This window comes from Pieris napi, chromosome 2, assembly GCF_905475465.1.
Source record: "Pieris napi chromosome 2, ilPieNapi1.2, whole genome shotgun sequence".
Taxonomy (NCBI): Eukaryota; Metazoa; Arthropoda; class Insecta; order Lepidoptera; family Pieridae; genus Pieris; species Pieris napi.
The window spans coordinates 3,367,761-3,380,998 of NC_062235.1; the positions used below are offsets into that span (position 1 = coordinate 3,367,761).

General features: G+C 35.3%; 1 protein-coding gene across 2 annotated transcripts; it reads right to left on the minus strand.

Moving 5' to 3' along the window:
- Window positions 1–1,605: 1,605 nt before the first annotated feature.
- On the minus strand, window positions 1,606–13,145 carry LOC125059232 (alpha-amylase 2-like). 2 transcript variants are annotated; one of them, XM_047663557.1, is made up of 9 exons: window positions 13,064–13,145; window positions 12,283–12,459; window positions 11,089–11,240; window positions 10,107–10,287; window positions 9,276–9,391; window positions 5,812–6,319; window positions 5,075–5,275; window positions 4,397–4,558; window positions 1,606–1,673 (listed from the first exon to the last, which is right to left on the minus strand). In XM_047663557.1, the coding sequence occupies exons 1-9, from the start codon at window positions 13,088–13,090 to the stop codon at window positions 1,662–1,664; spliced, it is 1,536 nt and encodes a 511-aa protein (XP_047519513.1). In that variant the 5' UTR covers window positions 13,091–13,145; the 3' UTR covers window positions 1,606–1,661. The 2 variants fall into 2 exon arrangements, with proteins under 2 accessions (XP_047519513.1, XP_047519521.1); XM_047663565.1 differs by lacking the exon at window positions 13,064–13,145 and adding an exon at window positions 12,533–12,659.
- Window positions 13,146–13,238: the final 93 nt, after the last annotated feature.

Sequence of the window (13,238 nt, forward strand, 5' to 3'; positions counted from 1 at the left end):
CATTCCTCTTGTTGGATTATAATTGTTTTGGATAATGCATCAAATCAACACTACTAAAATACCGATACCGATTGCTAACTAGCTAAAGAGCCTACAAAAATAATACTACAGGCCGTACAAATACCGACAAATTTATTTGTCAAACTACACTTAGGTTAATGATTAAACGTTCGTTACTTGGAGGTCGTGCTTTTGATCTGCGACTGTGTTAATTATTACTACTATTTTAAACCGACTTCAAAAATCTGTAGCATATCTTAGACCCAAAGATGACAACATGCCACAAGTACATAAGGCAGACAAACGACTTTGATATTAACAATAATTATCCGAAATCTGTGGTCGTTTTGACCAAGGTTTGTAGACCACTGCATATACCGTAGTTGACCCTTCAATAAAATAATTGCGTATTAAAGTACTTTATGTAAATGGAATAGAAATCACAGATTTACTATAAAAATTAATAAAAAAACTATAAAAATTCCTCGCAATGAAATCTCCTTGTTTCACAACTGAAAGCGTTGTTGCAACTGTGCTGTTTTGTTGAGTAGTCACGCAGGTTTATATACCTATCAGTATGATTTTCCACGGACGCGAGGTCACAAGCGAACATATTATGTTTATTTTGTTATTTAATAATACTAATATGTCTTTTTTTAGTCAGAGATGTATGATGAGATCGCTTACACTCTACAGATTGTTAGCGTTCGAGTTGTGACGCATAATCGGACCATAGACGGACCGCATGTTGCAGTCAAGACCGACTGCAACATGCGGTTTCCTCAGGAACTGCTCGAGCGGTCCGTGTATTGCGAATATGAATTTAGAATGGAAACTGCAGATCGCCGTGCGGCGCCGCATGTTGCAGTCGGTCTTGACTGCAACATGCGGTCCGTCTATGGCCCGCTTTATACTTTTTCCCCTTACTAAAGCATGTAAGGCTTATAGTGAAAACTGAAAAGGATTATTTTAAACGAATCCAAGCTAGTGTCCTTATTCATAATCGTACAAGCAAGATATAAAATGTTTTGTCCCTATCATTCTCGTCTCAATAAACGAAACAAAATTTGGTTCAAGTAATGTGTTTATGAAGACAATACCGTATGTCATATTTTCACCGACCTTCGTGGTGTGGTATAACGATCTTAATCTCAGTCGAAGTATTAGTGAAAATGATTATTGCACCTTTTGTGATGCTGTTGAGTGTTGGTCCAGGTTAAAGATACACTTATTTGTACCCTTTTTGCCTTCCTGTCTAGGAAATTATCGATGCAGAATTTTTGCATTATGAGGTAAAGGGCCTGTTGGGGGATCAAATACGCATTGTCAAAGCTATATTTTAAACAGCTTGAATTGAATAATCACAAGAAATTAGTTTTATCAGTTAGTTGTATGTAAATCATAGTGAAGAGACTTATAAATGATTGATTAAAATAATTGATGATTGATGTAAAATAATTGTAAATTTATAATAATACATAACTTCAATCCGGTAAAAAAGTGTTTTCCTTAAAAAAGGTTATTTAAAACATCATTGGTTGTCGGGTTAACGTATAATTGAGTAATTTAAACGTGTTATACGATGAAATAAAATACAATAAACAGTTGGCTTAATACATATTTAATATTTTGATTGAAATAGCGCGTTCATTATTTATCGATTACAGACGACTCTGAAAAAGAAAATTAATCTATATTATTATTTTATTTAATTATTGTCACCGCCAAATTGTCTATGATAATTATGATGGATAGGAGTGTCACTCAAACATAACTTTGAAAGATAATACAATTAATTAAACCAGAATGTTGGTATTAAAAATAAATATATCGGATTGTTATACGGCCAAAATTAATAATGTATCCTCAATCTATGATTATAACCAATCTTGGACTGATTCATATCTAAAGACCGATCTCCAATCTGCATGCCAATAAACATTTCTGCTATCCGATTGTTTATTTGACAAAAGATTGACAGCAATCTTTTGCGTGATCCTTGCCTCTCGACCGCGTTTCGTTCAATGCAATATGTTGTGTTCAAGCATACCAAAAGTTTGCTGTTTTTGGAACGAAATAAAATAAGTAAGACTTAATGTCTGTTTCACAATGTATGGATAAAGTAGCAAATAGCTATGCAACGTTTTGTTTGTTTTTTTGTTACGAACAAATAAATTCTATAGAAAAACATAGAACCTTTACCTTTTTGTTGGTCATTTAATATTACTTGTAATGAAACGGGCTGTCATTGTCATATGGCATTATTGTTTGTTAGGTTATTGAGTATTTTAGTACATATTATTACAAATATATATTTTCTCTGAGTAGTTTGTGTATGTTGTTTTTGTGATTCGAGGTTGGTTCTTTAACTTAAAAAAATGTCTACGCAAAAACGTGAAAGAAGCGTCAATTTCAGCCGGGAAGAAGTTGACCTTCTAACTTCGCTTGTTGCTGACCATAAAAATATATTAGAAAATAAAAAGAGTGACTCAGTCACCTGGCAGGAGAAAGAGCGGTGCTGGAAGACGCTGGAGGCGCTGTTTAATAGCACAAGTGGGGTAAACTTTCGCAGTGCTAAAGCTTAAAGAGGGCTACAAGAAAAAAGTCTGCCTTGATACATGCTGAAACATATCGTACATGAGGTGGCCCTAGTGCTGCTACTCGTCTTACCCCCTATCGAGGAAAAAGTCAAAGACATGATATTGTTGTCTGTCGAAGGAAATGAAAGTCAATTGAAAGGAAGAGCAGCTAAATAAGAGAAAGCAATGGGCATTTGAAGAGGAAGAAAGAGAGCATAAAAGAGAATTATGGGCCATAGAAAAACATATATTGTTAAATAAATTAGAAAAATAATAGATTTTGTGCCTGGAGCGAGGATGTATTGTATTAAAAATTTGTATTTTTATTTAAATAAAAGCATTGAATTTTTATTTAATTTATCTCAAAAATGTTGTAATTTATAAAATATTATAGTAATAAAGCAAAATAATCACTTATAAGATTACTTCGCACACTTGCATTTCCCACGTTGTCAATTGCGCTTTGATCAATATCATCAGCTTGTTCATCTACTTGTTGCAGTAGTTCAAAATGTTCATCTCGCATATCAATAGCAATATTGTGCAACACAGCACATGCCACTATCACGGCTTGTACACGAGATAATTGAAGCAAAACCTTTTTTGACAAACCGATTTTTTCCAAACACCATATTATGTCCTTTCCACCACATTTCTGCTTCGTATTTGAGATTCGTTATAAAGATGTTCTGCTGGAGTCTTGAGGTTTTGAAGTGGAGTTAGTAGGTAGTATCTATAGTAACAAATATTTTTGGTTGTAGCTAATATTTAATTTTTTTTTACAAAAGTTGATGACAAGATGAAACCTGCTAGAAGTCATATATAGACATCACTTTGTGTAAAAGTGTCTCCAAAGCTTCTTTTGTTAACCTAAATCTAAATGTGAATTCGGCGTCATTCAGGCTCTGGATATAATAAATTCTTGTCTTCTTATGTCTTCGCACAGAAGTACGTTGTCTTCTTCCAGCTTCAGAATTACTATCCCAATCGGATAATTGCATTTAAACTTCCAAATCACTATCACTAGAACTGGAAGATGACGAAGATGAATAAATTTTCCCAATGAATATTAAGTTAGGTCGCAATCCCAAACCCAAATCATACGAGTTTCACCGATAGCAATCCGAGATTGATTTGGCCAATCGAAGCACTGTCAAAATGGACAGATAGGTTGTTGGCATGAGTAAACATTCATTTTCATACAGAGGGCAATCTTCAATCTCTTATCCGCCCTCTGAACGATTGGTTGAATAATTAGATTGGTATCTCAGTCCATGTATTGAATATTGGCATGCTTTTCTTTAGAAATGGATTGAATTGTCAGTCTATGACAGCTAAAATTGGATTGAGATTGCATATTGGTTTTGGCCGATAGTGGAAAAGCGCTAGTGATAAGCAGAAATCCTTGATATTTTTATATTTAAGGATAAAATCAAGATTAAATCATTGCGAAGTATTGCTATTTATAGTTGCTTACTCTATTCGATAAGGAAATGTTAATAAGTTATTAATTAGCAAAATTTAACATCGCCCATTGTCTATGGTTATGGAAATAGACAATTGCGATAACTGTCAGTAAGATGATTCCGATATCTGTCAAGCTAGTAAGCGCCACGCTTTTTCATGGTATGACAAATAAAAGTAATGAATTATATTCATTATTAAGTTAGTACATAATTAAGAGGTTAAAAAACAATATCTATTTATGACATACAATTATGAAACTAGGATGAGATTCTTTGTACGTTCTTCGGAGGCATGTTCTTTAGCATGCTATAGGAAACATTAATAGTTTATTATATAAATATCTTTATTACCTCAGGGCCAACGTGTATGGCCAACATAAGGTCGTACTCTTGGGGTCCAATAGAGATGTGTGCCCGTCCATCACCGCCAACTATGATGGTCTTTCCTCTACAGGAGTTATTTACTTTATCCCCGGATATGACGTCACAGTAGGTACCAGCTGGAAGACCTGTCTGTAGCCGAAATTATATAATATATCAATATCTTATTATTCAGGGCCAACGTGTATGGCCAACATAAGGTCGTAATCTTGGGGTCCAATAGGTGTGCCCGTCCCTCACCACTAACTATGACGGACGAATTGTAAATTAAAATGCCACATGTTTTTACTATCGAAAATATAACTTAACAAAAAATATAATTTGTATTAATTTTCGACACTTTTAATATTATAATGACAATTAAATTCCTAACATATATAGCTTCCTTTTTCCCTCGTATAGATATGAACAAGACTTAAAAATTAGTCTGCCAAAGAAGTTTCACTTCTGACATGTGTACTTTGTACGCACGCGCTTTTTTTTCTTTTAAACCGGAGGACCGTCAACTTGTTGTAGTACTATTTATAATTTTAGTAATTATATTATAACACTATTCATAAAAAAAACAGTTCGAGAACTGTGACTTAAGATATGTGAGAACAATTACGTAACGCTTTCTACGTTTTATTCAACGTATTTTATATCAACCTGCAAATGTTGATTTAAGCTCCACCCATCGTTGTTAAACGCAATGAATGCTCTGTCTCCTCTGCTAAATGCGATTTGATTGCTGCCATTATCCCACCAATTGTTCAAAGCTGTGTCACCAGCAGCATTTCTAAATGCCACCATGCCATAGATCTGACGCCAGCGATGTTGGCAAATCCACCCATTCCCGCATGAACCATCCTAGAAAATATAGTTCTTAGCTTCCTATTGGATCTCTAATAGCTTCAAGAACAAAAGATAGCCAAAATTATCACAAAACGTTTTTTAGATGTTATTTTAAGTACGGTAGACAAATGGGCCGGAGGCTCACCCGATCTTGGATGGCCGCCAATGCAACGAAAAGAAGACTTGTAAGTGAGTTGCCGGCCTTATAATGGGTAAAAAATTAATATCGGATTAAATTTGATACATAAATTTAAAATTTTATAACATTATGTAAACATTAAAGCATATTATGTATGCCCACTGAAATATATCCGAACTAATTCGACGAAAATAAGTAATAATACCAAGTCTTAAAAGGCCGGCAACTCGGGAGCCTTCTAGCAATGAGAGTGTCTATCTATGCGCGGCCAATGAGAGTGTCTATGGGCGGCGATATCACTTAACATCAGATGAGCCTCCTGCCCGTTTATACCCTGTTCTATAAAAAAAATGCGTTCAAAAGAAAATGAGACAGATACGTCGTAATTTTTTTAAATAAAAAGTATACTCACGGAATTAATAGAAGGCGAAATGATATTTTCGAATCTATCCATCGGTGGTCCAATTTCGGAGTCAACAAAGTCGAAGCTACTCATAATTTGCGGCTCGCCATACGGGTGGGCCAAAAGAAATGCTACAGCGCCCTTATAAAGTCTAGATTGCTTGTATGTCAACACGCCCCCTCCACCACCGTGACCTCTTTCATTATCATGATTATCAATGAAGGTCAAGGCATCCCCATGAGCTAACAAACCCCAGGTTGGACCCCAAGATCTAAACCATCTGAGCTGGTTATTCCCCCTGAAGGCATTGCTCAAATCCATGCCGGCTTTAAACTCTGTGACAGCTCCGAGAGGTGTATATTCGTCCCTACTGACAGCTTCGCCACCATAGTCTATGACTTCTTGGTAGATATATGGGCCCGCGTTCGGTGGGAAGCCATGGGCTGTATTCAAGTTGTCAAGTCTGTCGTATATAATGCGGAGGTCTTCAGGCCACATGTGTTTTGCTGCGTCGATTCTATGAAACGGCAATAAAGCATAACATTACAGTCCGAAAGAGGACTGACGTGGAGGTCGCAGCAGTTGTTATCTTTTTTGTTACGTTGGCAACACTGTTACGTCATTATAGTTTGACAGTTATCAATAGGGCAGCGGGCAGGATCCTCACGTGATGTTAAGTGATACCGCACAGGGACACTTACATTGCCAGAAGGCTCGCAAGTGCGTTGCCGGCCGTTTAAGTATATGCTCTTTTCTTGAAGGACCCTCAGTCAAATTGCTTCGAAAATACTTTAGTGGGGCAACTAGTTGCATATAGTGGTGTTACGCGGCAAAAACTGGCCTAAATTCCTCAATTGTGGAACGACGGACGTCGAGGTGATACGGGTGGTATTTCGTATTCTGCCTTGACGTCCGATGATGAAACTCAGCTGCAAACTAATTCGAAAAACTTCTACCAATCTTATAATATGGAACAATAAAAAATATGTTTGTGAAGGAATGAATAAGAATTATCGTGGTTCACAAACCGCCACGCTGATTCTTTCCGTACAGTCTCTAGAATAAAGACTTTTTAACTAATACAAATATTTTCTCGGAGTCTTTAATACAATTACAGTAATAAAAAAATTATTAAGATATATTTTGTAAGTAATATTAATTACTGTTTTTTTTTTCTTTTGACATTCCAACGCCCTAAAAACATTAATTGCTATAACATTTTGTAAGGCGAAAAAGTGAGTATTGCCATTGGTAAGATTACTACATCTTTACATAGAACTTTCTAGTACTGGCATCCGTAGTGTCTTAAACTAGGGTTAATTTTTCGAAAAACGTGCTATTCAATGTAGCTATGACAAAGTAAATTAATAGTCTTCGTCACAACTCTAATATATGTAGGCGTATAGCGCTGATAAAAGTGCATCCGATTCATTGTTCAATCTTTTAAAATTCCGACCCGAAACATTTATGGATTCTCTGGGCATTCTACAGGCATTATGATACCAAGGCAGTTCTTGTCACGCACCACCACTATGTGAAACCAGCTACCCACTGAAGTATTTCCGAACCAAGTCGACTAATAGTCCAGTCAAATTATGGCTAAAAACGGGTTAAATAAACATGAGCGAACACAGTTTGGGGATTTTGAGGATCGATAGGGGGGTGTATTCTGAGCATAAATTCCAATTTGAGGGGTTGTACTGAGGTCAGCTCAAGGTCATTTCGATGGAAACGCGTTTAATTCGATATCTCGAGAATGGTTAGTGTTAGGCGAAAAATTGTAGAGACCTTTTCTTTTCCTAACTAAATTTACTAACTTTTTTATTTGAAACTTTTTTTTATAACATTAATATTTTTCAAGTTATTACTCCCGCAAGGCAGAAATTTTACTTTTTTTTCAATTTTTCGTCGTTTTCTCCCCAACCATTCAATTTAATTAAATTTTACCGATCATCGAAGTGTAGATCTTTTAATTATGAACAATTTTGTTTTCAAACTTTTTTCCGTAATGCCAATACTTTCGGAGTTATAGATTACTTTACCGAGCGAAATCCGCGCCACTGTCGCAATATAAAAAGGTCAATCGATTAAACTATTTAAAAATTTGGTATTTAATATTCATGGGTTAATTTGGGTAAGAAGTAAATTAAAAATTAAAACTGTTTCACACATTTATTGATAGAAAAATAGGTTATAAAATTCGGAATATTAAGCACCCGAGGTCGATGGAAGTGATTCGTGAATATTCGTGGTCCTGACGGTATCGGGGCATACGTCGTCCTCGTCCATTGCGTCAAGATCATCATTCGAACAATAGTTCTCTTGGCAATTGGTGCAAATCACTGAGCAAAAGAGGCCGGCCTTTCTGCATCCGCACGCTTTGCCGCATTTGGTTTTGCATTTGCACGCAATCGATCTCAGTAAATTATTAATCATAATATATGATTAATAATGATAATTAATCAGTAATTATTAGCCGATAGCGATGTCATTGAAACCAGCTCCGGATAATTTACGTGCGGCAAAGCGTGCGGATGCAGAAAGGCCGGCCTCTTTTGCTCAGTGATTTGCACCAATTGCAAAGAGAACTATTGTTCGAATGTCGCTAACGTTATCGACGATGATGATCTTGACGCAATGGACGAGGACGACGTATGTCCCGATACCGTCAGGACCACGAATATTCACGAATCACTTCCATCGACCTCGGGTGCTTAATATTCCGAATTTTATAACCTATTTTTCTATCAATAAATGTGTGAAACAGTTTTAATTTTTAATTTACTTCTTACCCAAATTAACCCATGAATATTAAATACCAAATTTTTAAATAGTTTAAACGATTGACCTTTTTATATTGCGACAGTGGCGCGGATTTCGCTCGGTAAAGTAATCTATAACTCCGAAAGTATTGGCATTACGGAAAAAAGTTTGAGAACAAAATTGTTCATAATTAAAAGATCTACACTTCGATGATCGGTAAAATTTAATTTAATTGAATGGTTGGGGAGAAAACGACGAAAAATTGAAAAAAAAGTAAAATTTCTGCCTTGCGGGAGTAATAACTTGAAAAATATTAATGTTATAAAAAAAAGTTTCAAATAAAAAAGTTAGTAAATTTAGTTAGGAAAAGAAAAGGTCTCTACAATTTTTCGCCTAACACTAACCATTCTCGAGATATCGAATTAAACGCGTTTCCATCGAAATGACCTTGAGCTGACCTCAGTACAACCCCTCAAATTGGAATTTATGCTCAGAATACACCCCCCTATCGATCCTCAAAATCCCCAAACTGTGTTCGCTCATGTTTATTTATTTCGTAATTTGACTGGAGTATAAGGGTTAAGAAAAGAACGTACCAATTCTCTGGAATTGAGAGTATCCATGAGCGGCAGTATGTGTGAACATTAGGTGAGACTACTGCCCGTTTGTCCTCTGTTCTATAGAAACAAGTAGGAAATCATATGTTTTACCTAAACCCTGCAACTCCTAAGTGAATAAGTTTATTCATAAATTCGACAATCATTCTCCGTACATGTTCCTTGGATTGGTCTAAATCTTTTAATCCAACTAATTCACAGTTCCGGACCTGCAGTGGAAAAACAACAGATAAGACACTGATTTCTTGATAACATTATTAATTACGATAAGGTAACATGTTTCGAGTAACAAACATTATAATTACCTAATCAAAATTGTTTTATAATAACTGAAAATTAAAAATGTATTTTTTTATGTATTGTTTAGATTCGCGGAACTTGACTTGCTCACTTGACAAATATGAATCTTCAAAACCCTAATCTAATATATCAAATTCTCGTGTCATGGTGTTTGTAATTATATTCCGAAATGGCTCGACCGATTTTCGTGAATTATTTGTGCATATCGGTTAGGTCTGTGAATCGGACAACATCTATTTTTCATCCCCCTAAATGTTAAGGTTACCCCCCCTAATTTTTTGTGTTTTGTATGATACAACATACAAAAATACATACACTCCTAAATTTTCACCCCTCTACGATCAACCCCAATTTTTCTTATACATAGTAGATAATAATTTTTATTGAACTTAAATAATGTTTCCTATAAATAATATACATGGCAAAACGTTTGCCGGGTCAACTAGTACTTAATACTAATATTATAAACACAAAAATTGCTAGATGGATTTTAAAATTATTTCACCGTTCCAATGCTCCATCCCTGAGTATTATTTACAAGATATTAAATAAATGTACTTCTCTAAACGCAAAGTGCAGTCTAAGTATAAGAAAAGTTCATAAGTATCATAAGAAATTACTTACTCTCCAAGCATTGTTATTATAATCGGAACCTTCAATGCCGCACGGTGGCCAGTTGAAGTGTTCTCTAGTAAAAGGCACAGCTGGATAATACCACTCCCTAAATTCAGCTGTGTTCCCCGCTGTACCAACGTTATCGCGAGGCTCACCAGTCATGTGGTTGATTACGGCATCCACGTAGATTCTGGATCACAGTAAAACGCAACGTCATTATAAATAATACATTAAAATTAGGCGAGATTCTTGCTCTTTGTTTTATTATTTACTAGTAGACTCGGCCAAGCGTTGCAGTGGCTAAGGTTTATGTTATATTACATACATAAACTATTCAAGGGAAACGGTAGGAGAACTTGTGTGAAAGGTAGATAGGTTATGTGAAACCTTGGTTCTTTTAACACAGCGCCACCTGTTAGAATTGTATCAAATAATAAACAAATATTTGCAATAAAATAATATTGCGGGTATAAATTGAGATGTAAGCTATCCTATCTTTTAAGTTGGATGAAACTGCACACGGAGTGCAAATTTAATTTGAAATCGGTTCAGTAGTTTAGGAGTCCATCGCGGACAAACAACGTGACACGTAATTTATATATATTAAGATTTCATACTTAAGATGTCATGTGGAACATGGTGAAATAGTTGCAGCTCCTTACAAACGTTGTGTAAAAAAAAAAAACTTGGCGATTTAATAAAATAATATTTAGTAAAATAAATTTTTTGAAGTTATACTTCTTTAGGCGCGTTATGAAAAATTGGTGAGAGTGAAATTTTACGATGCGCGCGCACCGTGACACAAAATTATCAGTATGAAGTTTTTAAACCAGCCGGGCGCTTTAATATTTAAAAAAAATAAAGAAAGCCAAAGAAGTATAACTTCTTACGCGCGTACATAAGTACACGCAACCTTTTTTTTTTTTTCATAAGAAACTCGAAACATAAAAGAGCGAAAAATTGCCGTGTATTTTGTTTATATCTGGCTTACCTGACTCCAACATTATTACATCGACGAACCATTTCAGCGAACTGACGCTCGTCTCCAGATCTAGTGACTAGTACATAAGAAAGCGGCTGGTATCTTTCCCACCATGGACGGTTACTTGCCCCAATTATTACATTTTCATTTGGGGGTGATATCTAAAATTAAAACAAAGTCTAAGGCCCAGCACACATGGTGAAACGCAACTGCAACAAAACTGCAACTACTAGGTACTTTTGAGTTTCATTTGAGTTTATGCCATAGATACCTCTGTGGACAACACACGTCGCAACTACATAGTTTGAAACCGGTTTGAAACGCGTTGCAGATCAGTTGCTTTGAAACCAGCGTGCAGGAAACTCGTGTCGGATTTGGTTCTGTCTGGTCTCAAAATCGGAATGATTGTGACTAATTTCATCATATTTAGGTTGCGGCATGTGTAGAAAACGTTTGAAACTGGTTTCAAACCTATTATTTCAAAAGGGTTTCGTTGCAGTTGCGTTTCACCATGTGTGCTGGGCCTAAGACATAAATATCCTTCAGAGTAGGTACTGTATTTGATTTATAATGTTGCCGCAGGAGCGTATACTATACCATCTGGGGCCCGTGGCAAATCTTCTTTCATGGCAATTTTTTTGATGGGGCCCTACCAGTCAAAATCGTCCCTACTTAGTTTTATTTTAATAAACTTCGACATTTTCAGCGTACTCAATTACACGTTGTATATGTCCCACTAATGGCCATAGGCCTCCTGTCTTAGGCGAAAGGGAATGGTATGTAGTCCCCACGCTAGCCCAATGCGTATTGGAGACTTCACATTCATCCATAGAACACTATCTCTTGGGTTGCCCTTTTGGGTTGCGGGCCCGTGGCATTTTGCCAGCCCTGCCCTATTGCTACGCCACTGAATGTTGGCTAGGCAAGTTTGTTGAAAATTTCGTAAAGTCGACGCCGATTAAGTGTCGAGGAAGTATAACTTTATAGTTAATAAAGTTTCTATGGACTCTAAGTATTTTTACGTAGATGCCGTATACTAGAGGGACTGGATTTTGGAGTATCCGGAATATATGACGGTGAAAGCATGGTTATTGATGTAAATATGTTTCTCGTTCCAAAATACATCTCTTGAAAAAATAATCTTAATTATCAATATTATTTTAATAGTAGTTATGATTCTATATTATACCTTTATCTACATACCTGAATGCCTCCGAACCCACGAGGACCTAAAAATCGTTCGCACTCTAAAGCTATATCATCCCATTTCCATTCAAAGAGGTGAACTATCACCGACCTTCTTTCCGCAAAGTACGGATTTTTGTAAGCACTAGTTACTATTAAACATGTAGCAAAAGTTATTAAGGTAAATAACTTTTCCTAAAAAAATATAATTAAAAATTTGTATGATATAATAAAAAATAATATACTTGTAAATTTAACTTTGTCTTACCATCTTGCTTCCAAACAATTGTATTAATGATAGTAGAAAGTTACGCAAACATGTGAATATCGCAACGCAACACAAAATAATAATATTTTGATAAAGTAAATAATAAAGATAATATGGATTAAAAGTGGTTTATCATTTAGCTCAGGCTTCATAGAAAAAAATGAAAAAAGATGCATTTTTTAAACAATGATTAAAATAAAAAATGATTTTAATAGGAAAATACTCACATCGTAAGTTTTACAATGTGAGTATTTACAATACAAATAATAACAAACATTCAAAATACATATCGAACATTTCTTCAAACTGACAAACTATTCAATATAAATATATACTTAATATGTACCATATTCTGCTAAAATATACGTTAACTCGCGATTCTTTATTCATTACATAGACGTACGCTTATTAATTTTTAATATAGAATAATTTATCAGTTAACTCATATAGCACTACTATACGAGTTAACTGATAACTCAAATATCATTTTTAATTATGATATACAGAGAGTTTGAAAAATTTTAAATTTACCATTTGGACCGCCGTGCGCGAAGGCATTCGTAATTGACAAACTGTTCATTTTCAAATGACATTTGCGAGATCACACTTAACAAATTATAAGAAATCAGTAGTCTGTCCACAATCGGTAGCAGCCAACTGTGGAGTCTGTGTATTACTGTATTATAGAGTTATTCTAGTGCGTGGG